A 26,355-nucleotide genomic window follows, 5' to 3' on the forward strand; every position below is an offset into this window, starting at 1 on the left:
GTGGAGGGTAAAATTCTCTTCATTCTTGACATGGGTCCCGTGCTTTAGAACTCATGAAAATTTCTGTCCAAATTTCCCGTGGTGCCCACATCAGTCCAGAGAGATGAGCAGAGCAGGGGCTGCCACTCAGAGTTGACGGTTCAGGGAAGTGAAATGAAGAGATTTGAGCGGCCTGCCCAGATTCACAGCACTGACCAATGATAGATCTGGGACAAGAATTCGGTTGATTTTCCGGGGACAGAGATCCCTGAACACCTGAGGCCTCTAAATCATGGCCCGGACCCTGAACCTGGAGCTCATTCCACTCTCTTTCTCAATCCCTCTGCACCAAGGGCTCTTCAGGAAGGTCGAGGTATTGGAAGAGGTGCTGAGTCCAGAAAAAAGCTCAAATCATTAAACAAAACATAACTCCTGTCTCTAGGTTTTAACTCCTGGGCTAAAATATGGCACTTTCCTGCAAATGAAGCCTCTCTGAGGAACAAATGCAAATGTCTGGTCATCCTACCCAGCACCCTGTATTGTCAGCTCTCTGGCAGTGAGCAGCCCTCCATGACCAACTGACCACACCAAGGGACCAAGTTCTGCTTGGCCCCCAGGGTAGTTCGGAACTTAGGACATTCCAAACTAACTACCACTTGATGGCTGTGCCAAGAATAAAATTCCCTTCAACTGAACCATCCTGAACAAGCAATTAATGGGAATGAACTGAAAATGTGGCACTCCAGTTGGGTTTTCAGTGGTTTCTTCTGTATCTAGTCTATGAAATAGTGTGTTAAAAAAAAAAAGTGCTGTAATCCCAGCACTTTGGGAAGCCAAGGTGGGCAGATCACAAGGTCAGGAATTCAAGACCAGCCTGGTCAATATGGCGAAACCCCATCTCTACTAAAAATACAAAAATTAGCCAGGCATGGTGGCAGGTGCCCGTAGTCCCAGCTACTTGGGAGGCTGAGGCAGGAGAATCGCTTGAACCTGGGATGCAGAGGTTGCAGAGAGCTGAGATCATGCTACTGCACTCCAGCCTGGGTGACAGAACAAGACTCTGCTGGGGAGGAAAAAGGGGGGGGCAGGTGCTGTGGCTCATGCCTGTAATCCCATCACTTTGGAAGGCCAAGGCAGGTGGATCAGGAGGTCAGAAGTTCAAGACCTAACTTGCCAACATGGTGAAACTCTGTCTGTACTAAAAATACAAAAATTAGTCAGGCGTGGTGGCGGATGCCTGTAATCCCAGCTACTCTGGAGACTGAAGCAGGAGAATTGCTTAAACCCGGGAGGTGGAGGTTGCTGTGAGCTGAGATCATGCCACTACACTCCAGCCTAGGCAACAGAGCAAGACTCTGTCAAAAAAAAAATGGCATTGGAAATAGTGTATCTTTCTAGAGGAAAATATTTGAGGCAAAAATCTTGATAGAAGAATAAAAAACACAAATTGAGTAATAAAACTCTAAAACATATTTATAAATCTGTAGACAAATGGGACTTGGGGAAATAAAAAAAAAATCAGAATGACATTTAATGTACAGGAAAACTGGCCCATCTGAAGAAACTGCAGTCAGAAGATAGAAATGAACATACATACCATCGAGGCAGCAACTACAAACGTTTCCCATTGTGAGTCCTCGGAAATAACTAAGCTACGTTTCCTGCCAATGGTCAGTTGCCAGAATGGCAGCTAAAATGAAAGGCAAGACCTATATCATCAGGTCACCTCAGCGACAGGTCACAGTGGAATTTTCGCAAGCATACGTGTCACAATAGCTGTGATCTAGACCAGTCCATGGTCACATCAACAAGGGGTCACTTAGACTCCATGTTTCATTTCAAAAACTGAATCCCAGACACACAGTATTATTCTGTATGTATGAAACAAACATTAAAGGAGGAAAAAGATCTGCCTCTCCAATATATTTGATAGTGAAAATTTCAGAGTAAAGATAAGAAAAGCTAATACATTGAGAATAAAGGGAGATTCCAGGCTGGATGTAAAATGCCATCCCCACCCAATTCTACTATTCCCAAGTCACCAGAGAGTCCTAGCTTCAACAATTCTAAACTAGCTCTAAATTAAATTTAAAATGCATTAGTGTAAGTTCAATTTTAAAGCCAATCTCTAAGAATATAATTCATAGTAATAAAAAAGATATGAAATGATTCAGTACAAATTTCCATCACTGTTGATTCATCACACGTTTTAAGAACTATTACATCAAATGGGTCATTGATGAGGTATAAAAACTGCATTAATATAGATGTTGCAATTTTTTTTCAGGGATTATCTAATTGAAGGGGTGTTTGGGAAGGAATTGAAGGTATTTGGGAAGGAACACATATTACCTGTATAAATGGAGAATTTTAATTCTCAACAACTGAATAGAAAATTGTGCAGGTATGTACATATAAATATACACACATATGAGAGAGAGAGAGAGAGAGAGAAAATGTAATTGAAAAATACTAGACCACAGATTTATATCTCTGCCCAGGCTGGAGTGCATTGGCACGATCTTGGCTCACTGCAAGCTCTGCCTCTCGGGTTCACGCCATTCTCCTGCCTCAGCCTCCCGAGTAGCTGGGACTACAGGTGCCCGCCACCACGCCTGGCTAATTTTTTGTATTTTTAGCAGAGACAGGGTTTCACCGTGTTCGCCAGGATGGTCTCAATCTCTTGACCTCATGATCCACCCACCTCGGCCTCCCAAAGTGTTGGAATTACAGGTGTGAGCCACTGTGCCCAGCCCCCGGAGAAGACATTTTAAAAAACATAATATGTTAAGAAGAATAAAAAGGAATAAGCATAAGGCTTTCCTTCCTGGTACCACCTAAGAGTTCACAGTAAATGAAAATAAATGAGTCTTTTACCCTGGTAGCCAAAGCCCTTTTACAAAGCTTTGTCATGGTGTCAGTGCTGTATGATTGTTCAATTAATAAATCTGGAAAGATGTGCAGAAATTTAACAGTTATTACTTCCAGAGGCAGAAGCTGGCAGGCCCCAGAAGAGGAAAAGACAAGTCCAGATTTCAGTGTGCATTCTTCTGTGCCTTGTGAACGTACTGCAAGTGTGCTATTCCTGATGTCTTTACTGGGATTTCTTTTTAATAAAAAGAACTAATTCCTCCTAATACTGCTAGAAAACAAACATTTCAATTTGCTAATGCTTCACAGGGACAAGAATTCAGGCAGGACACAGAAAAGAGAGCTTACTGGTGCTTGTTGATGTCTGGGGACTGCAGAGAAGTCTTATGGAGTGGGATTCAATTCACAGCAGGGGGCTGGAATCATCTGGATGTGCCATCATGCACAGGTCTGCAGAGGAACTTGGGCTTGGCTGGAGAACTTACAGGACTTCCCTGGGCTCCCAAGCAGCAGGCAGTCTCAGGACATTCAGAGCTTTGAATTGGTGGCCACGGGCTTCACTGGTGAGTGTCCCGAGTGAAGCAGGCAGACACTCATGGCGTTTCTAACATAATTTTGGAAGTTACACAACATCACTTCCACATCATCTGCCAGTGAAAAAAGCAAGCACTAGTGTCAAGTCTGATTAACCAGTGAGGGTGGGGAGAGATGCCACCTCTCAAAAGGAGAATAGCAAAGAAACTGCAAACATGTTTTAAAAGCCACGTGCATATTCCAGCTTAAAAATCTCCAGTACAGAGATACCTCTCAGATATGTGAGAAAGGGCCTGTCACTCTATGGCATCGGCCAAGAGTAAGTTAAGTGTGGGTTTCACTTGCGCATCAGCCACTGTGAGTTGATTGACAAGTAAATACAAACATTCAGGGAAACTAACCAAAGCGCATTACAGGGTAACAGGTAACAAAAGGTAATGCAGACCTGATATGCTGCTCTACAAAGAAACCATTTCATTCACTGTGTTCACAAGATCCATGCATTTGGAAATGGAGAGACTTTTCTCCTCCACTTTAGATTCAGGGGTACACGTGCAGGCTTGTTACATGGGGAAACAGCGTGTTGCTGAGGCTTGGTATTGGACCTAATTAAACTAAAGAGCGTCTGCTCAGCAAAGAGACTTTATTTCTTTTCTTTTCTTTTTTTTTTTTTTTTTTTTTTTTTTTGAGACGGAGTCTCGCTCTGTCTCCCAGGCTGGAGTGCAGTGGCGCGATCTCCACTCACTGCAAGCTCCGCCTCCCGAGTTCACGCCATTCTCCTGCCTCAGCCTCCCGTGTGGCTGGGACTACAGGCGCCCGCCACCGCGCCCGGCTAATTTTTGTATTTTTAGTAGAGACGGGGTTTCACCGTGTTAGTCAGGATGGTCTCGATCTCCTGACCTCGTGATCTGCCCATCTCGGCCTCCCAAAGTGCTGGGATTACAGGCGTGAGCCACCGCGCCCGGCCGAGACTTTATTTCTTATAAAAGGTTGCACACAGCCCACAAAGTGGCCATCCCGCAGGCTGGGAAGTGTGCCTCCCACCAAGGTAAGAGCCTGGCACGTGGAAGGAGGAAGAGTTGGGGCAGGAGCTTTACTCTGGACAAGCTAAACAGAAACTTTCAACAGGTTACAGGAGGAGCCATGAATATTCATGATGGTGGTCCTGATGCACGTGTACCGACCAAACATGTGTGTAACACACGACCCATGTTCACTTTGGGGTGAAGACAATATGTATTACAAAATGTAATTACAAAATGTATTACAATTAGGCTCTTTACCTCAAAAGGTCTTTTCAGGACACACAGGCACGCAAGTGCACAGCCTCTGTAAACTGGCCAGAATCAGTCCATGGTGGGTGGGCTCTTAATACAAGAAAGTTACTAAAAACAGCCTCCTGTCCCATCAGAGCTGCAGTTACAGCTGCTAGAACAGGGTTTGGGGGCCAGTCAGTCAGTGTCTGGTGCTGAGTTACCATGGTTTTAATAGTGCTTATTTAGCTGCTAGAGAAAAAGAAAGCCCTGTGGCAATCAGAACAGTTTATTCTTTAAGTCAAGGCGTGTGTGACTCAACCCTTGCCTGGCGTGGCCTTAGGTGCTGTTTGTAATTTGGCACCTTAGTGTCACAAAGCTTCCGTTCTGTCAGTCGTACGATCTCTACTGCAGCAGGCATGCTGGGCGGTTGTGTCTAAACACAAAAGGAAAGGGCATAACAAGGCATCAGATCGCCCAGCCCGTCATGGCCCAATGCCCAGCACTGAGCAGGTGAGGAGCAAAGGCCTGGGGCAGGCTGGACTGGGTGGTCCACAGGAGCCTCATTTTGGGAGCCAACTGCCTCAGTTCATGGCTACACAGCCCAGCTGCACTCACTTACAAGTCAGTCCCTCCATCTGGAAAATCCGACAGCCTGTCTCATTCCTAATGCCCTCAGTTTAAGCCTCTGTCAGACCATCAAGAAAACACTGGCCTCTGAAGATCCATGGACAGCCTAGTGCATACACTGGCCACTCAATAAATGCCAAGGGCTACCTCCCTGGTGTCCAATAAGGATAACTGTCACTATCATGGCAGTGCAGCCTGAGTCCCAGACTTCAATTCCTTCTTCCCAAAATGTAGAGCAGGGGACCCCGGGTGGGGTGCAGGGTCCCTGCAGACTGCTCTCCTCCTGGGCCCCCAGCTGGGAGAGGGGTGACCTGGAGGAGCAGCGGGAGGAGGAGCAGAGATGGGAGCTGGCCCTAGCCCTGAAGGTGCCACCATCTCTGCATCATCCTTTCTTCTGGAGGCTTCTTCCTTCAAGACTCTGCCTTAGCCACCCACCGCAGAACACAGACATCCCTCTCCTCATTCCGTGCCAAGACATGGAGGCCCCGAATTTGCCTCTCACACTCATGGTGGAACCATGAACAGGACCTGAGCCTCCTGATACCCTTAGAAGACACACAGCCCTCTGCCACGGGTGGGAAGGGGTCAGGGCATGGCTGAGGTTTCATCAGCAACTGGGCACTAGGGGAGCCAGCACCCCAAGGCTGCCTTCTGCACACAGGCCCAGTCTTCTGCTCTGAGGGGCCTGGGCCCCAAACAGCACCATGACCACCACCCACACTTCCACACCCGCCAGCCCAGCTGCAGCAGCTTGGCCAAGATAACGGGCGCTCCTGCTCAAACCAGATTTCCCAGCTTTTGCAGAGTTCATCACCAGCCTCGCTAGCAGCGACTTCCCACTTCTATGCAAAGGAAACTGCCAACAAGGTTACAATCGATTTTTTTTTTTTTCCTAGAGTGAGGCCTGGCTAGAAAAGCGCAGGCCACCCTAGCGGCTGGTGAATAACCTTGAGAGGGTCACCAGGCCCCCTCGGCTGCAGGGCTCCAGAGCCCTCCCCTGGCTGACTACATCATGCACTGGCCCTAACCTAGGGTGACGAGGCCAAGGCATCACCAGCTTTGACCCTGGTGCCTCTTGCCTGGACAACTGTCCCCTGTGCACTCAGCAAGGCACATGCTAATTTAACCCAATCTGTCAGCCCAGGTGCCTGGAGCTGAAATGGCCTGCCCACTTTTGCCCCGCCCCAGCCCCCTTTCAACATGAACCTTGAGAGTCTGTGGTGCGTTCTTCGAGAGTGGGCTGCTCCAGGTGCTTCACCCACATCGCGTACTTCATCAAAACCACTGTCAGAGGTAGGGCCTGTTAGGATCCCTGTCTCACAGAGGAAGAAACTGAGGCAGAGACAGGGTAGGTACCCCACCTGAGGACACAAAGAATTATTCCCTGAGGATAGAGAATAAGCTAGGACGGAACCTGGTGGCCGGCCTGGGTTCCTCCACTCACTGACAGGCATGCAGAGAAGCCAGGGCACCTTGAGCTGCCATCCCTGTGCCACTTACCCACCTGCTTGCGGCCCAGGTCAAAAACATCCCCATAAATAACCGTCCACAGCTGCCCTCAGCCCCCTCTAGAAGGCAGGTGCCCCAGAATCTTCCTCACAACCTCTTTGATGTTTCAGTGGCATGCGGATGGCTGAGGAGCCCTGAAACCAGGTGAAGGTCCGGGAAGGTGAGACAGGGATTTAGCTCAGGCAGTGCCCACCGGCAGGGGCAGGCACTGCAATGGGCACCTACTTGGGAGCAACACCTGGCGAGGTTTCCCTGATGCTGGATGCATGAGGCCTCACACCCATCCTTGCTGGACACAGACAACTGAGTTTCAAAGGGTTCTTCCCTCAGCCCTGCCGGGACCTGGTGCCACCAAACAAGAACGTGGATGTGACAAAGTCAAAGAGCTGAGTGCCTGTGCATACCAGTGACATGGGAGTTACAGCTGGGGATGGGTCAGGCAGCCCCGGCAGAGCAGCTGCCACATGGGGCACCCCCTGCAGTGACAGTATCAGATGTGTCTCCAGCTCCCCAGGGTAGACTGTGGGGTACAGCTGGGCTCCTCTGAGACCCACTGCAGCTCCGGGGCAGAAAGGGGTCTGGACATATCGTCACCACAGGCTCAGAAGAGCAATGGGGGTGAAGTGGCAGTCAAGGTCCCAGGTGGGGCTGGCTTGTACTCTGGAGCAGAGTCCAAGGGGAGCTTGGGAAGTGAGCACAGAAAAGGCCTGAGGGTCTGGTGGGGTGGAGGGTGAAAAGAAGAGATCTGGAAACCTCTAGAGCAGGTTCCAACCCAGCACAGACTGAAGGTCAGACAAGCTCAGGGCACAGCCAGGCAGCCCAGTGCTGGGGCACAAGTCACCTGCATCTGCACACTGGTATCCAACCTCAGAGCCCCAACTTCAACACACCTCAACTTCAAGGCAAAAACTTTGCATAGCTGGTCTGGGCCCAGTGAGATCGAACGTGAACATCTGGCCTAGGGCCAACCAAGATGGCTGTGAACACCTGTGCTGGGACCAAGGAGGATGGCTGTGAACACCTGTGCTGGGACCAAGGAGGATGGCTGTGAACACCTGTGCTGAGACCAAGGAGGATGGCTGTGGACATGTGGGCTGGGCCCAAGAGGACAGCCTGGAATAACCGGGATGGGCCCAGAACGCATGGCTGTGAACACCTGGGCTGACCCCAATGTGGACAGCTAGAAACACCTGGTGTGCGCTCAGGAGGACGGTTCTGTTCATTTTGGCTGAGTCGAATGAGGACGGCTGTGAACATCTGCACCAGGCCTAATGAAGACAACGGTGAACAGATGGGCTGTTCCCACTGAGGACATCTGTGAAGCCCTGGCCTGGGACCATGGAAACTGCTGGAAACAACTCAAAGAAGTCTTGTGAGGAAATCTATGAACAACAGGGCGAGGCTCAATGGGGACAGGCGTGGACACCTGGGCTGGGCCCCGTGTGGATGGCTGTCAGTACCTGGGATGGCCTCTATGAGGGTGGCCGGCACCAATAAGCACATGTGTGAACAAACTGGCTGCCCTCAATGAGGACAGCTATGGACATCTGGGCTGGCTGTCATGTGGATGACAGAGAACTCCTTGGCAGGCTTAGATGAGGACCACTGTGAACACTGGTGAGGCCTGGATGAAGACAGCTGGGAAGCCCTGGGCTGGACACAATGAAGAGAGTTATGAACAGGTGGCCTGGGGGCAATGAAAATGGCTCTTAACCCTGGGCTTGATGTCACTGAAGGGAACTGTGAACTCCTGGGCTTGCCTTGATATTGATGGCTATGAATAACTGTTGGTATAAAAAACACTGAGCTCATACAAACGAGGAAGGCTGTGAACCCCTGGGCTGACCTTGACGGGGATGGCTGTGAACACCTGGCCTGGGCCCAGTGAAGACAGCTATGAAGAGCTAGGCAGGGCCCAGTGAGGTCAGCATTGAACTCCTGGGCTGGCCCAATGAGGATGTCTGTGAGCACTGGTCTGGGCCCACTGGCGACCAGGACTAACACCTGGGCTAGCTACCAACGAGGACAGCTGTGAACACCTTGGCTGGGCCCTCTAAGGACAGCTTGGAGTGTTTGGGCTCGGCCCAAAGTCAACAGCTGTGAACCCCTGAGCTGGGCCCAGTGAGGGTGACAATGAAACCCTGGGCTGGGCCAGTGAGGACAGCTGTGAACACCTGGCCTGGGTCCAAAAAGAACAGGCTGAGAACACTTGGGCTAAGCCAAAATTACATATTTCTCAACTGAACTGAAAATCTGCTCTAAGATGCTTTAAACTTCAACATACAATATAGACAGGAAGTAAATGAAAAGCAGTCCCATCCTTCTCACTCCTCTGTGCTTCCTCACACGCTACTCTTTGCCTTGCAAACAGCCCTCCTCTGCCTCCCCATATTAACTGTGGTGATCGCCAAAACTCACTTCAAACACTTACCAGTCCCAAGAATCCTTGCTTTTCGCACAGCACTTAGCATAGTATATTGTAATCATTTTATTGCTTCCCTCTGAAACCAAGAGCTTCTTGAGGGCAAGGGCTGTATCTTTTGTCTCTATAGCCCCAAAGACCTAAGACATAGTAGCAAATACTTTAAGCTTTTTTACATAAATTAATCATCTAAATTATTATATCTAGAGCAGTGTTTCTTAAACTATATTTTAAAGAATATTTGCTTTACCAGAAGTACCCCAAGACAAAGACTACATGACCGTCTGCATTTGAGAAGTTACAAAACTATTTCATGTCTAATAATCAAGAAATGTCTTGAACTTTACCTAATCCCCATTTGACAATAGTTTTGTGGCAAACATTAACAATTGAGGAATTAAGAGTTTCAGAGATACTGTTGCCAGAGCTTCCCAATAGAGGTGAAGGTTTCCTCTGTGTGGTACAAACCTGCTTGATTCACTTCTGTCAATGGTGTCAGGATCCCAGGTGCTAATGTCAGGCACTGCTGCTCCAAATGGGTCACTAAGGAAATAAGCTCTGAATTAGGAGAGATTGGCTTCAAACACACTTATTCTCTTTATTATTAAATAGTCCATTGATTTTTTTCCCTAATACAAGAGAATAGATTTTTATCTTAACTGTTAGAAAGCTTAGTATGTTCTGCATAAGAGAGGTTTAAAAAACTTAAAAATAAATCTTAAAAAAACCCAAAGCTCAGTAAGAAATTCTATTCTCAATTCTAATGGTAATCTTGGGGCCCTAATGCAACTCTACTTTTTAAACCCATTTTTATTGGTTTCTATTTAAATCGTATTTAAAATTAGTTTTTATTTTAGGCAAAATATAAATCAGAAATAAAAACACAATGGCCTGTCAATAAAAGCTCTCATACGGATCCGTATGGATTATCTCTAGCATAACAAAAGCCAAGAAGTCACTTGCGTTTTTAGTGAAGATTGCTGAGGAGAAAGATGTAAGGTCTGCAACATTCATAAACTGTCCACCAATAACCAGGAATAACCTAAAAAGGCTTCTAGACATTCTTATCGGTAGATGATTATTTGTGGTATAAAGAAGAAGTTTTAAAAACTTCTAAATTCTAAAATTCAACCCCATAACTGAGGAATTTGTATAATCTATAGACCATGTATTATAAACAAATACACGCTGACTTAAAAACCTTGAAGTCTTTATCAAAATATACTACAACCTAGGAATTGTAAACCCAAATACTTACAAGGACAAAGGAAGGTTCCCTGAGAAAGGGAAGCATTGATGTGGGCACAGTAGCAAGTTGGAGAATATATGCCTTCCGTAAAGGGGCAGCCTCTGCACAGCAGGCCAAACAGTGATAGAAACCCAGGGGACGCCAGATTTGATTTTTTAAGACAAGCCTGAAGTCCCGATTTCTGCACACGTCTTCTAAATTTTACATGTTGACTCAATTTATAGAGGAAATCAAACAAATCTGTGCACCACATTTAGAATACAGTCCTTATGTTTTTATATTCGCTACGAATGTGTTACTAAATGGTTGGGTATAATCCAATTATTTGCATGTAAAATATTTTCTTTCTCCAGTATCATATGTTTTACAAAAAAATCAGGCCCTCATATATAATAGAAATTGCTAAAAAGACTCATAATACCCACTTCAAGAATTTTTCCAACATCTATGCATTTACAATCTATTTATACATAATTTTCCCAGATTGTTAACCAAATACATAGTTTGTACACAGGACCGCCAAAACTAAATTATTAAATAATTCCTATCTGTTTTCTTATTAACTTCGTGGATTTCATTGTTTAAAACTGACATCCTGGTTATGCTAAAGCTCTATAAACTTAACAGACATACTGAGATAGTTCATAATACAGCTTCAACTAAAAAAGAAGTTTAGGATTTGCTTCTATTCTAATTGAGAAAACCCAACTTGTAATGAACATTTGTTGACATATAATCACCTATATGGTGACAAAGGGACATGAAATCATGAAAGGGTTAGCTTCTACTTATTGAACGATTACCTGTAAGTAAATTTCTAAAGACTCTCTGAATGGCAGTGAATGATTAATGGTGGGAAGAAAAAGGTGTTATTCTGTTAGCCAAGATGGTCTTGATCTCCTGACCTTGTGATCCACCTGCCTTGGCCTCCCAAAGTGCTGGGATTACAGGCGTGAGTCACCGTACCTGGCCAAGATGTCCATTTATTGTAAGTTGTTTTAGTTTTGTTTTTTAAGATAAAGCCTATTTCCAGGGCATATTTTCTTCCCTGTGTTGTTTTACATTAATTAGGAAATAAAAAACCCTGCATAAAAAAAAATTGAAAAGATTTTATCTTTAACAAATTCACAAATATTTTCCAAAGTGCATTTTAAAAAGCCATGCCCTTTAATGCTCCTTTAAAAGTATCAATATTTAAAATAAAATCTTAAGACAATTATTTCAAAATAACTTAATTTGCATTTGCATTCAGGGAATGCTTGAGCTTCCAAATACAAAAAATGGACCCTTACCTACGTCAAGGTTAAAACACATATTTTGAAAAGAAAGTTGTTAATCTATACCTTGTCCAGTGCTTCAATATTTGCATCATGGGGAAGCAGTTTTTCTGCCAGTGACGTACTCTCATTACACTCAGCATAATGGAGAGCAGTGTTGCCGTAGATATCCTTAAGATTTGGATTGGCGCCGTGTTCCAGCAGAATGTTGGCACAAGTCTCTTCCCGCCAATGTGCAGCCTGCCCATATTAGATCAAGAACTAGATTGCAAATTCTAAGAATTCAAAATACAGATTCCACAGCTTATACCAACCAGTTACATGTAAATGAGATGTATTTGTTTTCATTCTACATGTGTAAATCAAACCCATGTCATGCTAAAGAGTTGGCTACTATATACCTGTATCAAAGGCGTACTGTTTTGATTGTCACAAACGTCAGTCTGGCATTTTCTGCTCAGCAGGAGAGTGACCCCTTCCCCACAGGCATTGGCACAGGCCTAATGTAGAGCAGTTCTATGAGAGTAAGAGGACTTTTTAGGAAATTGGAGTGCAGTATCTCAAAGCACACAACAGTTCACATAATTGTAAACACTGAAGAGCATGTTTTTCCTCTGCCTTGAAAACAAATACTTAATTTTTCTTGAGTAAAGTACAATACGTATTAGCTCTTATTGTTCACTGCCTTAATGAAAACAGCAGCCTATTTGAATAGAAAGAGCTCAGTCTTTGGATTCAGTTCAACTAGGGCTTGAGTCCTACGTTAAACTGTCATTTACCAGGTATTGCTTAGCCTTTCTGTGCCTCAACTTCCTCATTAATAAAGATGACAATAGTAGCCATCTCATAGGACGCCATCATGATGCTTAAATGAGAAACTGTGTATTTAGAAAAGTCCCTACAGCAACAACTCAATAATTGTTAGATTTTTGTTTTTTTGAGACTAGGTCTCACTCTTCTGCCCAGGCTGGTGTGCAATGATATAATCACGCCTCACTGTAGCCTGGAACTCCTGGGCTCAAGTGATCCTCCATCCCCAGCCTCTTGAGTAGCTGGGACTGCAGATGTGCACCAGCATGCCCAGCTTCTAATTTAAAATGTTTTGTAGAGTAAGACTCTCACTTTGTTGCCTGGGCTGGTCTCAAACTCCTGGCATCAAGCGATCCTCCCATCTCAGCCTCCCAAAGTTCTGGGATTACAGGTGTGAGCCACTGCACCCAGCCAGATATTATAATTATTATGATTACTACTACTTAACAAAAGCATTTTAATTAAGTAAAATGATACAATTATGCCTATTTTGTAGGATTACTTAAAGAGTAGGTCATATTCTAACACTTATGATATTGGAATGCCACTTACCATTCATGATTTGTTACAACTATAATTGGTAGCATTTAAAAAATGATCTTACTGATATATAAAATAATCAGGCATCAAACAATCCATGAGACCTTACGTTAAGTAGAATACGGTACACTCAGCAGGTCTAGGGCAGTTCTAGGCATGTAACTGGCCCTTAAATACATTTTAGTTCTTAAAGGGACTATGGGGAAAGAGCACTGAAATAACAATCATGCATTTTTTAAACATATTAATTCTTTGATTTTCAAACAACCTGAAGCCAAGGGAAACTCAAGATTCAAATGAATAGGTACGGCTCATTTTATTCACTACTTATATTTATAAAATATACGCAAATCAGACTTTCCAATGATTAATATTAGTATTTAAGACTGATAAACTTTTGAAAGGGCATTTAAAGGTTATCTTCTACTATTTTCTAACTTCACAAATGCTTTTGTTTGAAAGGTGGGAGATAAATTGTCAGTGAGATGAAGTCCTAATATTCCCATTTGAAATCTCTCAGCTTGTGCAGGCAGGACAGGTAAATATGAAATTTTTAAGGATGGAAGGTTCCTGAGAGAGAGCAGAATATGTCTGCCACGTAACAGGCACTCAGGTTATGTTCGATGAATAAATGGAATGAAAGAATGGATAAATACAGTTGGGGGGTTCAATATTTTTAAATAAACTCGTATAAAGCAATATTTTCACAATAGTAACTATTTATATTTTGTTATTTTTATTTTTAAAGAATACAAGTAAAATGAAATGATTAATCTATCATTGTTTGCATATATGAAATGAATGTATATATAAGAAAAACATATGTACATAATAAAATACATACATAATAAAATCTGGAAACACAGATACAAAATTCCCTTTTACTTCTGAAGAGGCTACAAGTTCAAAGATGACAACAACACACACAAATAATAATAATGATAAAAAATAGAAAGTGATATTTTTATCTGTGCAAAATTCATATTCCTCTCTTCCCAAGGATTATTCCATTAATAATAAACTTTTACTAGAAATTTTGTATATGTTCACTGCAGCAATCAGAGTTAAGAAAAAGGAAAAAAATCTTTACTTAAAACACAAATGCCCAGAAATTACACATTTTATCATACTTTGTACATATTTTTTGCTAACACAAGACCATAGTCTGTTTCTGTATATGTATAATCAAACGGATTCTTTTTTCCTCACTGGCTATAACAAAATACAACTTCATACATCAACATACTTCTGTATCTATTGTCACCTTCAGTGGTCACATATTATTGCATCCTATGGATGCAACTGAAATTTATTTATAGGATCCATTCTAGGGGTTCTTTTTAAAATAAGTGCTGTGAAAAACAAAGAGCATGTATCTCTATTTCCCAAGGGTATTCAGTAAAATGGAATTGAAGGGTAACGGGCATACACATTTTTAAAATATAGTACTTACCACCATGTTATGTATTTAAAAAGCAATCAGCAACTTAAACTTTAGGCAGCGTATAAAACATCCTCACACATATTGTGGATAGAGAACAGTTTCATTCCTCTTTTAAATTCTTATACCAGAAATGCAAAGGATTTTTTTCCTACGTACATAAGTAACTTATAGATCTGCAAAGAAGTACTTTGCCCACTTCTAGAGTTTTTGATTATTTGATTTGTGAGAATTCTCTGTAAAATGAAGATGCACTTTTCAGGCCCAGTGTGGTGGCTCACACCTGTAATCCCAGCACTTTGGGAGGCCAAGGTAGGCAGATCACGAGGTCAGGAGTTCGAGACCATCCTGGCCAACATGGTGAAACCCCATCGCTACTAAAAATACAAAAATTAGCTGGGTGTGGTGGCAGCGCACCTATAATCCCAGCTATTGGGGAGGCTGAGGCAGGAGAATCACTTGGACCCAGGAAATGGAGATTGCAGTGAGCTGAGATGTTGCCACTGCCTCCAGCCTGGTGCCAGAGCAAGACTCCATCTCAAAAAAAAAAAAAAAAAAAAAAAAATGAGGATGTACTTTTCATCTAATGAGTATATATGTATGTGTATATATATAACTTTTTATCTGTGTATATGTAACTTATATGTCTGTAATATACGTTATACATACCAGTACTATGTATATGATACATAAGAATATAATTTCTATAAAATGAAAACATACTTTTCATCTGAATATATATAACACAGTAAATATTTTTCAAGTATGTTCTCTTATTTTGTTAATTTGTTTTCTGATATACAAGCAGTTTTAATTTTTACTTTGCTAAATCAACCTTCAGAATGCCTGCTTGTGAGGTTATTCTTAGGAAGGTCTTTGTCAACATAAAATTTACCTGTAAAATAAGCATGTGTGTTCTCTTCTGGTACTTTTCTCATTTGCATATGTAAAAATTTCAATCTGTACTCCATCAGGAACTCAAGTTTGTGACATAAACTTTCACTAGTTTTCTTCAAACAGCAGGCATTTTTTCCATTAACAATTCATTCTTTCCTATTCATGACTGTTAACATTATCAATCCTTAGGTATGTCTTACATAATTTCATTGTTTCTGCATTTCCTATTCTGTTCCATGCATTTATCTGTCTTTTCAGCTGTTAGTAAACCATTAATTGTAGAAATTAATAGCAAATTTTGTTATCTAGAGGAGGAAGTGTTTTTTCACTCCATTATAAACTTGTTTTAAATGTCGTCACAACAGTAAAAGACAGCAGGTGTCATGCAAAAATGTTAAAACCTTGATATTTTCATTTGTTTTATGTAAAACTGATAAACAGAGTTCACATTTTTAAAAAAATGTGTCTTTCCATTCAAGAACACAGAACCCACCTCCCACTTCTAAGTTTCCCTCTAAGAACCTTCAGTAAAGAACCGATCTACACAGGTGGATACGGATGTAAAACGAATAGTTTTACCTGAGAACTTTTCGCCACTGAAAAATGACTCCAGGTATTTTTTGATAGGGGAATGAGTTCTCTCATTAGGCACCTCCTATAATGTATATAACACCATGATTTAAACATGTAGGTTAAAAATAAAAACACTGTATATGCTTCGCTTTGTGAGTTAAATCACTCACATTCTCCACCAAGTGCTCCGGCCGGGGAATTATGAGGGATGCAGAGCAGCTGAGGCTCCGTTTGGCACCGCCGCTCCGAGGGCGTCCTGCGCCCTCCAAGGCCCCGTCCCAGGGGCTGCGGGGAAGCCGGGCCGGGGACCCCCTCCCACCCTGGGCCGAGCCCCCCGCTCCCTGTGCGGCCTGTCCCAGGCTTCCAGGTCTCTGCTCCCGCGCGCCAGGCGGCGCTCCACCTCCGCGGCATCGCCCGTGACAGCGCCCTGTGGATCTTCCGCAGTTCCGCGTCCCAGATTCGGTGCCCCGAACCCGTGCAGACGTGGTCTGTGGGGCCCAGGCCCGCTGACCCCTGCGGCTCCCGAAGCCGAAGAACTTCTTCAAGGAGGTGAGTTCTTCTCAGACCCCCAACCACCGGCTCCCGAGCCGCGGCAGCTCCCTGTCCCCTTTTCACCGCCCCCGCCCCACACCCAGCCCCAAACCCCCAACCAACTCCCAATCCCCGATCCAACCTCTGCGATCTAGCCCAGAATCCGCGATCCAGCCCGGTCCACCCTTCAGCAGCAACACTCGCAGCCTCCGACCTCTCAGACCTACTGACCTCTCAGACCCAGTGAGCCTCGCAAAGCCGTTAGGCGCGCGCCTGCACCGCGGGGGCCACGCGACTCCCGGAAGCCGCTCCCAGGCGGCGTCAGCCGACAGGTGGGGCTGCAGCCCGGGGCAGGCGCCGCTGGGCTCGCGGGTTCTCCTGGCGGGCCCGGGCAGCCCCAGGACCCCAGGCGGAAAATCGCAGGCGCGCAGCCCGCCCTGCCTGAGGAGGGGGGCCAGTCTGGCCACGCGCCCACCCCGCTCATCGTCCGCAGGAAGATCTGGGGCTGGCACGGGCACCCCGCGGCCACCAGACTGGCTTCACGGATGGCCTGGCTTCAGCGCTGAGGCTCTGGCCCTGGGGGCTGCCTGGCTGGTGTCAGGCAGCGGGAGAGGCATGGACAGTCTGGGGTTGCCCGTTCCCCCACCCGCCCCACCGCTTCCCGTGCCAGGACTGGCAGTTTGCAGCTGCACCTCTGGCACTGGCGCGGGATGGCGGAGCTTCCCTTGAATGACGTCGGGGTCGCCGAGTGCACAGCCTACCGGGTCTGAGGGTCCTCTCCTCCTGGACACCTCTCTGGATCCAGGGCCCGGGCGCTGGGCAATCCACACAGATTGGAGACTGAGCGGCTGCACATTCTGACTGGGTTTGCTGAGGTACTTCCCCTCATACGTTTTTTGTCCTGGGACTGGGGGTTGTGGAAGGAAAGCCTGCTTTGCGATGCTGCATAGTAAATATGGTTCTAAAAGTGCAGGTGTTAGAAATATCTTCCCTAATTAACCACACTCCTATGTAAGTAAAAAGGAAATCTGAAAATTTTAGTGGAAAATTACTTCTTCTGAAACTAATCGTGATGTTGGACTTCTTTATTCATTAGTTTCTCTTTGATATTCATATCATCCCCTTAACTTACTCTTCTCTCACACCAACCTGCACCCCCCAAGGCTGTTGTAAAGAATTATCTTTAAAAAACCTTATAAGCAGCTGGAACATTTTCATTCCAGTTGATCAAAGAGATCGCTCATGGTTCTGTAACTAGAGCAGAAATATTAGAAAAAGGATAAGATCTATTGTAGTTGTACATAAAGAATATTACTTCCAATTTTATACAGAACTGTAAATTAAAAATAAATGAATGGAAAATAGTTATTTGTGAATACTTTGATCATCAACCTTTGATCTATATTCTCCTCCAAAGCATCCAGACTTCAGGGTCTCACCATTTAGGTCCAAGTCTCCTCTGTGTCATTACGTGTCTACCACTTTCCCTTTCCACACCCCATAGAGCCCAGACGTCAGACAAATACAAAGTTAAAAAATAAACTTCTTGGCCGGGTGCGGTGACTCTTGGTTGTAATCCCAGCACTTTGGGAGGCCAAGGTGGGAGGAACACATTGAGCTCTGGAATTCGAGACCAGCCTGGGCAACATGGCAAGACCCCATGTCTCTATTAAAAATTAGCCAGGCATGGTGGTGTGTGCCTGTAATCCCAGCTACCCAGGAGGCTGAGGCAGGAGAATTGCTTGAACCTGGGAGGTGGAGGTTGCAGTGAGCCAAGATCATGCCACTGCATTCCAGCCTGGGGGACAGAGCAAGACTGTCTCAAATAAATAAATAAAAAGAAAGTGAAGTTTACGAACTACTTGTTTTAAAAACAAAATCATTTCCAATTTATGTCCCCTTACATTTCTAAATTTTTGCAAGTGCTGTCTCTTCTATCTACGAAAAGTGTTTCCACTTCGTTGGAAACGCTGATGTTACATAACACTCAACTCTGACCTACAAAGAATAAGTCTGGCTTCCTATGACGTTCAAGGAGAAAGCGAAAGCCAGCTTGAAAAGCATCCTCCCATCCCGGGTCTGGTATTCCAGTGCACTCACAACTTCCCTCCCTCTTGCAGATCCCAACACATACTGAGCTGCTCATGGCTCCATCGCTGGGCTCGCATTCTTCTCATTGCTGGAATGGAATGACCTTTCTCTGCTTGCTTCACTTGGCTCGATAGCTTTTAAGGTTCTCTTTTAAATTTTACCACCAGGCCCTAAATTTCATCCACCATACATGAGGATGATCCTAGGTGGACATCAGAACCCAATTGGACATCCTGTCTCCAGGTGGATAATAGGCCCCCCGTGGAAGTCCAGCCCCAGGTTGACACCAAGGCTCCAGGCAAACACCAGGCCCAAGGTGAGCATTAGGCTTCCGGTAAACACCAGGCCCATGTGGATTACTAGGCCTCAGGCAGACGTCAGGCCCCAGGTGTACCCTCGGGCCCCAGGTGAGTATCTATGCCCCAGCTGAACATCAGTCAACAGGTGGATGCCCAAGCCCTTGGTAAATACCAGACAACAAATGAACATCAGGCCCCAGAGAGACATTTGGTCCAGGTGGATACCTAGGTGACCTGGTGAACCTCAGGCTCCTGATAAACACCCAGGCCACAGAAAGATAACAGGCCACACCTAAACACCCAGGCCTCAGGTGGGTATCAGGCCCCAGCCAAATACCAGGCCCCAAGTGGACACTGAACTCAGGTGCCAGGCTGACACCCAGGCCCCAGTTGTACACCAGGTCATAGGGGAATATCAGGCCCTAAGAGGATACCCAGTCCCCAAGTAGATCTCAGACTGCAGGTGAACACCCATCCCCAGAAGAACACCAGACCCGATATGGATATCAGAACCCAGGTAGGCACCTGGCCTAGGGAGTACTCCTAGGCCCCAGGTAGACAAGGTCCCAGGTGGGCATCAGGCCCAGGTAAACCCTCAGGCCCCACGTGCACACGTGGCACTGGGTGAATAATCAGTCCCAGTGTGGACACAGGATCCCAGGTGAACATCAGGCTCAAGGCTGACAGCCAGGCAGCAGGTTTATATGAGGACTCAAGTGAAAACTTCACTCCAAATGGACATCAGACCCCAGGCAAAATTCAGACCTAGGTGGATATCTAGGACAGCTAGTCCCCAGGATTTCAGGCCCTAGGGTGACACCCAGGCTCCAGGTGGACACCAGGCTCATGGAAGAAATTAAGATACAAGTTGACACCTAAGAATTCGGTAAACACGAGGGCACATGTAAATTACTAGGCCCAGGTGAACACCCACGCCCCAGCTTGACCCCAGGCCCCAGGTGAACATCAGGTCCCAGGGTGACATCAGGCCTCACATGGATACCTAGATGCCTGGTGAACGTGAACATCAGGCCACAGATGGAAACCAGAGCCACAGAAGGGTATCAGACCCCATGTAAACACCCAGGCCCCAGGTGGGAATCAAGACCCCCGGTAAACACCAGGCTCCTAGTAGACGTTAGGACACAGCACAACGCCTGGCCCCAGGTGAACAACAGGCCTAAGGTAGCTATCAGGACCCAAGCGGACGCTGGACTCAAGGTATGTACATCAGGTGTACCATAGTAACCCACATGGGGCCTGGTGTTTACCGGTGTCCAATGTCCCAGTTGGACACCAAGTCACACCGGGACACAGACTCCAGGTGGACACCCAGTCTCAGGATGGAAATCAGGCTGTAGGCAAACAGAAGGCCCCAGGTGAACATCAGTCCCCAGGCGGGCATCTGGGCCCCAGATGGATACCAGGCCCCAGGTGGACATCAGACCCAAGGTAAATACCCATCCCTAGGGAGACACCAGACCCCAGGCAGGTTATTGGTCCCAGGAAAACACCCAAGCCCCAAGGAGAAATCAGACCCCAGGTGAACTCTGGTCTGCAGGTGCACATCACGCTGGGCATCCATCCTGGATCTTGTGTTCACTGGGGCCTATGTCCACCCCTTGGACCTGCTATTCATTTGTGGCTTGGCGTTCACCTGGGCCCTGAGAGTCAACCTGATGCCTGACATCCACCTAGGACCTACACAGCCACCTGGGGCCTGATGTCAACCTGCAGTGTAGGCATCCATCAGGGGCCTGATGTCCACCTGAGGTCTGGGGTACACCTGGGGCTTGGTGGCCACCTAGAGCCTTGATGTCATCCTGGGGCCTAATGGCCACCTGGAGCCTGGTATCCATCTAAAGCCTGGGTTCTACTTGGGGCATTATTATGTGCCCTTGAAGACTCGGTATCCAACTAGGGCCTGATTTTCACCTGAGACCTAATATCCACAAGAGGCCTGGGTGTCCCCCTGAAGCCTTGGTATCCTCCATGGGCCTGAAGTCCATCTGTGACATTCTGTCCAACTGGGGCCTGGGTGTAAACCTGGTGCCTGATGTATACCTCAAGTCCAGTGTGCACCTGGGACCCGACGGCCACCTGAGGCCATATATCCACCTGGGGCCAGAGTGTCCACTTGGGGCCTAATGTTCACCAGGAACCTAAATATCCACCTGGGGCCTCATGTCTGCCTGGGGCTCAGGTGTCAATGTGCGGCCTGGGCATCACCTGGGGCCTGATGTTCAACTGGAGCCTGGTGTCCACCTGGAACCTATTTATCAACTGGGAACCTGATGTCCACCTGGTGTCTGATGTCCATTTGGAAACTGGAGTCCAACTGGGAACTGCCATACCCCTAAGACAGCGTCAATCTGGTGTTTGATGTCCAATATTCTCCTGGGACTGTCCACTTGAGGCCTGATGTCTGCCTGGAACCTAGGTCTCTACTTTGGTCCCAAATATTGACTGAGGCCTGGGTGTCCACTTGAGGCCTGATGTCTGCCTGGAACCTAGGTCTCCACTTCCGTCCCGGATATTGACTGAGGCCTGGATGTCCACTTGGGGCCCTATGTCTACCCAAAAAGGGCTGTGGCACCATGTACCCCTCCCTATTCCTGGGGAAAGTTTGTGGAGAGTTGCTGTATACCCAACCCTCACAGTTCAGGATCATGTCCTACTGAAGACACGATCCAGGAAACTGACTTTTTGGCCCAGGTCACTGCTCAAGGCATGAAGATCTGGAGGCGGCACTGGGAACAGATGCAGCTGCAATTGCCCAGGCTCCCCTCCACTAAGTTGTGCCGCAGGCCGCTGGGGGCTTCCAAATCAGGTGCTGGAATTGGGGCCCTGGAGCCTCGCCCCATCCTGCTGCCAGCGCGAAAAGGGCAGTGCCAGAGAATGCTGCCCTCACCGCTGCCCCAGGCCTAGGTCAACCTGCTGGGCCACTCCTCAAGGGCAAAGGCCACGTGGGTCATCAGCCACTGCCACCTGATATAAGAAAGGGGGCTGAAAGAAGGCTGCCTGCTGGCAAAGCAACCACAGAGCCAGCCAGCCAGTGGCACCCAGGACTGGAAGAACTTTCTCCAAGGTAAGCTCTCAGCCTTCTTTGGTTTTGCTGTACTTTCCAAGTTGTGATTTTCTGAAAAGTGAGTAGGACGTTTTCAGGGCAGCCTTAGCAATTTCTAGGCCTAACAGCAATCTAGGAGAATCCCAGTCACTCCTATCCCCGCTGACACGGAGTGGCCCACAGGTGAAAATCCAGAGATGGCTTGATTCCGTCTGACATTTCATTTCACTGTGGTTTCCAATGTTTCTTAGGAAACTGGGCCTTGGTTGGTTTGTTTCTTCTTCATACCATCCTTCTCATACTTTCTTTGTGTTCTTTCCTGGTTGCTATTTTCACTTTTCTTATACTGCATACGTAGGTCCCACGTTTCCGTTCTTTCTTCCTTTCCAGTCTGTGTGTCTTCTGTGCAACGCCTATGGTAGGTAACATCAGGCCCCAGCTGAACACTCTGACCCCAAGTGGACACAAAGCTCCAGGTGAATACCCAGCACCTAACGTGGACATCAGGCCCCACGTGGACAGCAGTCCGCAGGTAAATATAAGGCCCCAGTTTGAAACCCAGACCTGCCTGAGCCAAGATGACGCCTTCCCACCATGAGGGCAAGAGGAGCAGTTCCCGGATGACAAGGGGCAGGGATAGAGCAACTCCCTACCCACTCTCCCCAGGACGAGGGTGAGTGCATGGGGACACATCCCCTCCAGGTGGACATAAGGCCCGAGCGGACACAAAGGCCCCAGGAAAACATCAGACCCCAAGTGGACACTGGACTCATGGTGGACATTGCACGTAAGGCACCAGGTTGACACCAGGCCCCAGGTGGACACCAGGTCCCAGAGGGACTCCAGTTCCTGCATGGACATCAGGCTCCAGGAGGACATCAGGCTGCAGTTTGGCTGGGAGGCCCCAGGTGGACACCAGGCCCCAGCTAAACATCAGGCCCCAGGTGAACGCCCATGCCTCAGGTAAATACCAGGCCCCAGGTGGACACAGGGCCTCAGGTAAATACCAGGCCCCAGGTGGACACAAGGCCCCAGGTACATACCAGGCCCCAGGTGGAAACCTGGCCCCAGATGGACATCAGGCATGTTGGTGGAACACCAGGCGCCACTTGAACTCCAGGCTCCAAGTGGATGTCCAGGCCTCAGGTAAGTATCAGGGCCAAGGTGAATAGGAGGCCCCAGGTGGACAGCAGGCCCCAGGTGGATACCTAGGCCCCTGGTGAATACCAGGCCCCTGGTGAAAATTAGGCCCCAGATGGATATCAGACCCCAGATAAATACACAGTCCCTATGTAGACATCAGCTCCAAGTAGACACTAGTCCCCAGATAGACACAAGGCCCCAGTTGCACACGGACTCAAGGTGTCCATCAAGCACCAGGCTCACACCCAGGCCACAGCTGGACACAAAGTCACAGGTGGACAGTCATCCCACAGAGGATACCAAGGACTCAGGTGGACATCCAGGCTCGAGGGGAACATGAGGCCCTATGTAGGCAGCAGGCACAGGAGGGGTATCAGACGCCAGGTAAACACTCAGGCTCCAGGAGTACAATAGGCCCGAAGTGGATACCAGGCCCCATGTGAGTATCAGTCCTCATAGGATGGCACGCTCCACATGGACACCAGGCGCCAAGTCAATGCCTAGGCCCCTGGTGCGTATCAGGCCCCATGGGGACACTCAGACCAGAGCTGGACATGTGGCCCCAAGTGGACACCCAGGACCCAGGTGGATACCTATACCCCAGGTTGACATGAAGACCCAGGACTCCAGGCTTCAAGGGGCCACCAGGCCCCAGGTGGCTGTGGAGGCACCAGGTGGACATCAGGTACCAAGCTGACACCCAGGGCACAGGTGGACACAAGGCCCCAGAGGATCAACAAGTTCAAGGTGGACATAGGCCCCAGGGGGACACCAGGTCCCAGGTAAACAACAGTAACCAGGTGGATACTGTTGTTTCCACCCCAGGTAGAAACCAGGCAGAAATCAGGCCCCAGTAACACACCAGGCCTCAGGAGGATACCTCGGAACCTGGTGGACATGAGGCCCTAGCTGGACACGAAGATCCAAGTGGACATTAGGCCCCAAGTGTTCACTGAGGCCCCAGGTAAATGCCCAGGTCCCAGGCCAAAACCAGGCCCCTGAAGGACACCCAGGCCCCAGGTGGACATAGAGTCTCAGGTGGACACTTGACTCTAAGTGGACATCAGGTCCTGGGTGGACACAGGCCCCAGGTGGATACCTTGGCTCCTGGTGAATATTGGACCCCAGGTGCACATCTAGGCCCCATGTGGACATCCGGGCCCAGGAAGTCCTCAGGCACCAAGAAACACTCAAGCCTCAGCTGGACATCTGGTCCCAGGTTGACACCCAGGCCTCAGGTGGACACCAGGTGCTAGGAGAACTTCAGGCCCCTGCTACAATCAAGCCCCAGGTAGACACCCAGGCCTTATACCAGGTCCCAGGTTTTACATTTTATAAAAATAGAAAAGTTAGCCGGGCCTTGTGAGGCGTGCCTGAATCCCAGCTACTCAGGAGGCTGAAGCAGTGGAATGTCTTGAACCCAGGAGGGGGAGGTTGCAGTGAGTCAAGATTGTGCCACTGCACTTCAGCCTGGGCGACAGAGGGAGAATCCATCTCAAAAAAGAAAATAATATTCTCTGCATAATTAATTTGTATTTTTGACTGATAAAGCACACCAGAGTTGAACATATTCTTATTAATATGAGTCATGTTTAAGAAAAACTAGAATCCAAAATTTGAACCTCAGCAAATCAATACCAGTCATTACTTAGATAGCATAAAAATAAGAGTGGCCATAGGTTATGACAATATTTGTGTTTAACTTGTAGAGAATTTACACGTTCATTTAAATTCTAAGGTTAAAATATTTTGTGAATGATTAATTTTCTTCTTGTAAAATCTATTCGGAATATAGTAGTCCTCCTTATCCGTCGGGGATACATTTCAGCATCTTCAGTGGATGCCTGAAACCACAGACAGTACTAAATCCAATATAGATTACCTTTTTTTCTATACACACATGCCCTATGATTAACTTTTACCTTTTTACTCAAAAGGAACACTTCACAGCTTCCCTTTGGCAGTTTTGAACTGCAGCGTCTGTACTTTTGCACTTTGGGGCCATTCTTAAGTAAAACAAGAGTTCTTTGAACACAAACACCGCAATATCTCAATTGTGGATCTGACGACCCAGAGGGCTGCTAAGTGACTAACAAGTGGGTAAGGTAGGCAGGTAGATGTTGTGGGCAAAGAGATGATTCACGTCCTGGGTGGGCCCGAGTAGAGAAGGATGACAGGAGCTCCCATCACACTATTCGGAACAGCACGCAAGTTAAAAGTTGTCAATTGTTTATCTGTGGACTTTTCATTTAATATTTTCAGGACAGAATTACCTGTAGGTAAGTGAAACCACAGAAGCCAAATGCAGCTTACATGGTACTACAGTATTAGAAAGAGATATTAACACAAATGATCATGCTGTCACAGCCCCTGGTGTGCTGTTACTCACATTTTAAAACAAAATCATCCATTATAAAAGATAGTCTGTTAAAGTGAGGAGTACAGTGCTACTACATTAGATTGCACATATGTTGGAAAATACTCTCTGTTAAAACGCAGCCCTCAATTTCCAAGCTGTTTTTTCAGTTTTAAAACTGGCTTTTATTGGCTGGACGTGGTGGCTCACACCTATAATCCCAGCACTTTGGGAGACCAAGGCGGATGGATCACGACGTCAGGAGTTCAAAACCAGCCTGCCCAACATGGTGAAACTCTGTCTCTACTAAAAATACAAAAAAATTAGCCAGACACTAGCCAGGCACGGTGGCTCACGCCTGTAATCCCAGTACTTTGGGAGGCTGAGGCGGGTGGATCACGAGGTCAGGAGTTCGAGACCAGCCTGGCCAATATGGTGAACGCCCGTCTCTACTGAAAATACAAAAATTAGCTGGGCGTAGTGGTGTGCGCCTGTAGTCCCAGCTGCTTAGGAGGCTGAGGCAGGAGAATTGCTTGAACCCAGGAGGCAGAGGTTGCAGTGAGCCAAGATTGCACCACTGCACTCCAGCCTGGGCGACAGAGCAAGACTCCGTATATAAAAAAAAATTAGCCAGACACCAAATGCCAGGGTGTCTGGGCAGAAGACAGTTGGACCAATGAGATCTTGTATAGCCCAGAAAGAGGAGGTGAAATGCCCAGGGACACACAGTAAAGCAGTGCTGGGGACCTGCAGCCCACTTTGACCCCACTGGCAGCCGTCTCTGATCCACCTCTGTTCCGTGGTTTCTCCCCACCCTAAAGGTTCTACTCTGCTCTTGTGCCTCAAACCTACTTCAACTGTGCAGACATCAGGGAAGCCTTCC

The 26,355-nt window shown here is 47.0% G+C and overlaps 1 protein-coding gene across 1 annotated transcript; it reads left to right on the plus strand.

The window, feature by feature from the left end:
- Window positions 1–5,124: 5,124 nt before the first annotated feature.
- On the plus strand, window positions 5,125–24,624 carry LOC119623741 (uncharacterized). The gene is made up of 5 exons (XM_073010804.1): window positions 5,125–5,150; window positions 5,563–5,632; window positions 7,957–8,059; window positions 16,210–16,534; window positions 16,672–24,624. Exons 1-5 carry the CDS (start codon window positions 5,125–5,127, stop codon window positions 17,243–17,245), a joined length of 1,098 nt encoding a protein of 365 aa, XP_072866905.1. The 3' UTR covers window positions 17,246–24,624.
- Window positions 24,625–26,355: the final 1,731 nt, after the last annotated feature.

The sequence above is a fragment of the Chlorocebus sabaeus genome, chromosome 23 (assembly GCF_047675955.1).
Source record: "Chlorocebus sabaeus isolate Y175 chromosome 23, mChlSab1.0.hap1, whole genome shotgun sequence".
Lineage (NCBI taxonomy): Eukaryota > Metazoa > Chordata > Mammalia > Primates > Cercopithecidae > Chlorocebus > Chlorocebus sabaeus.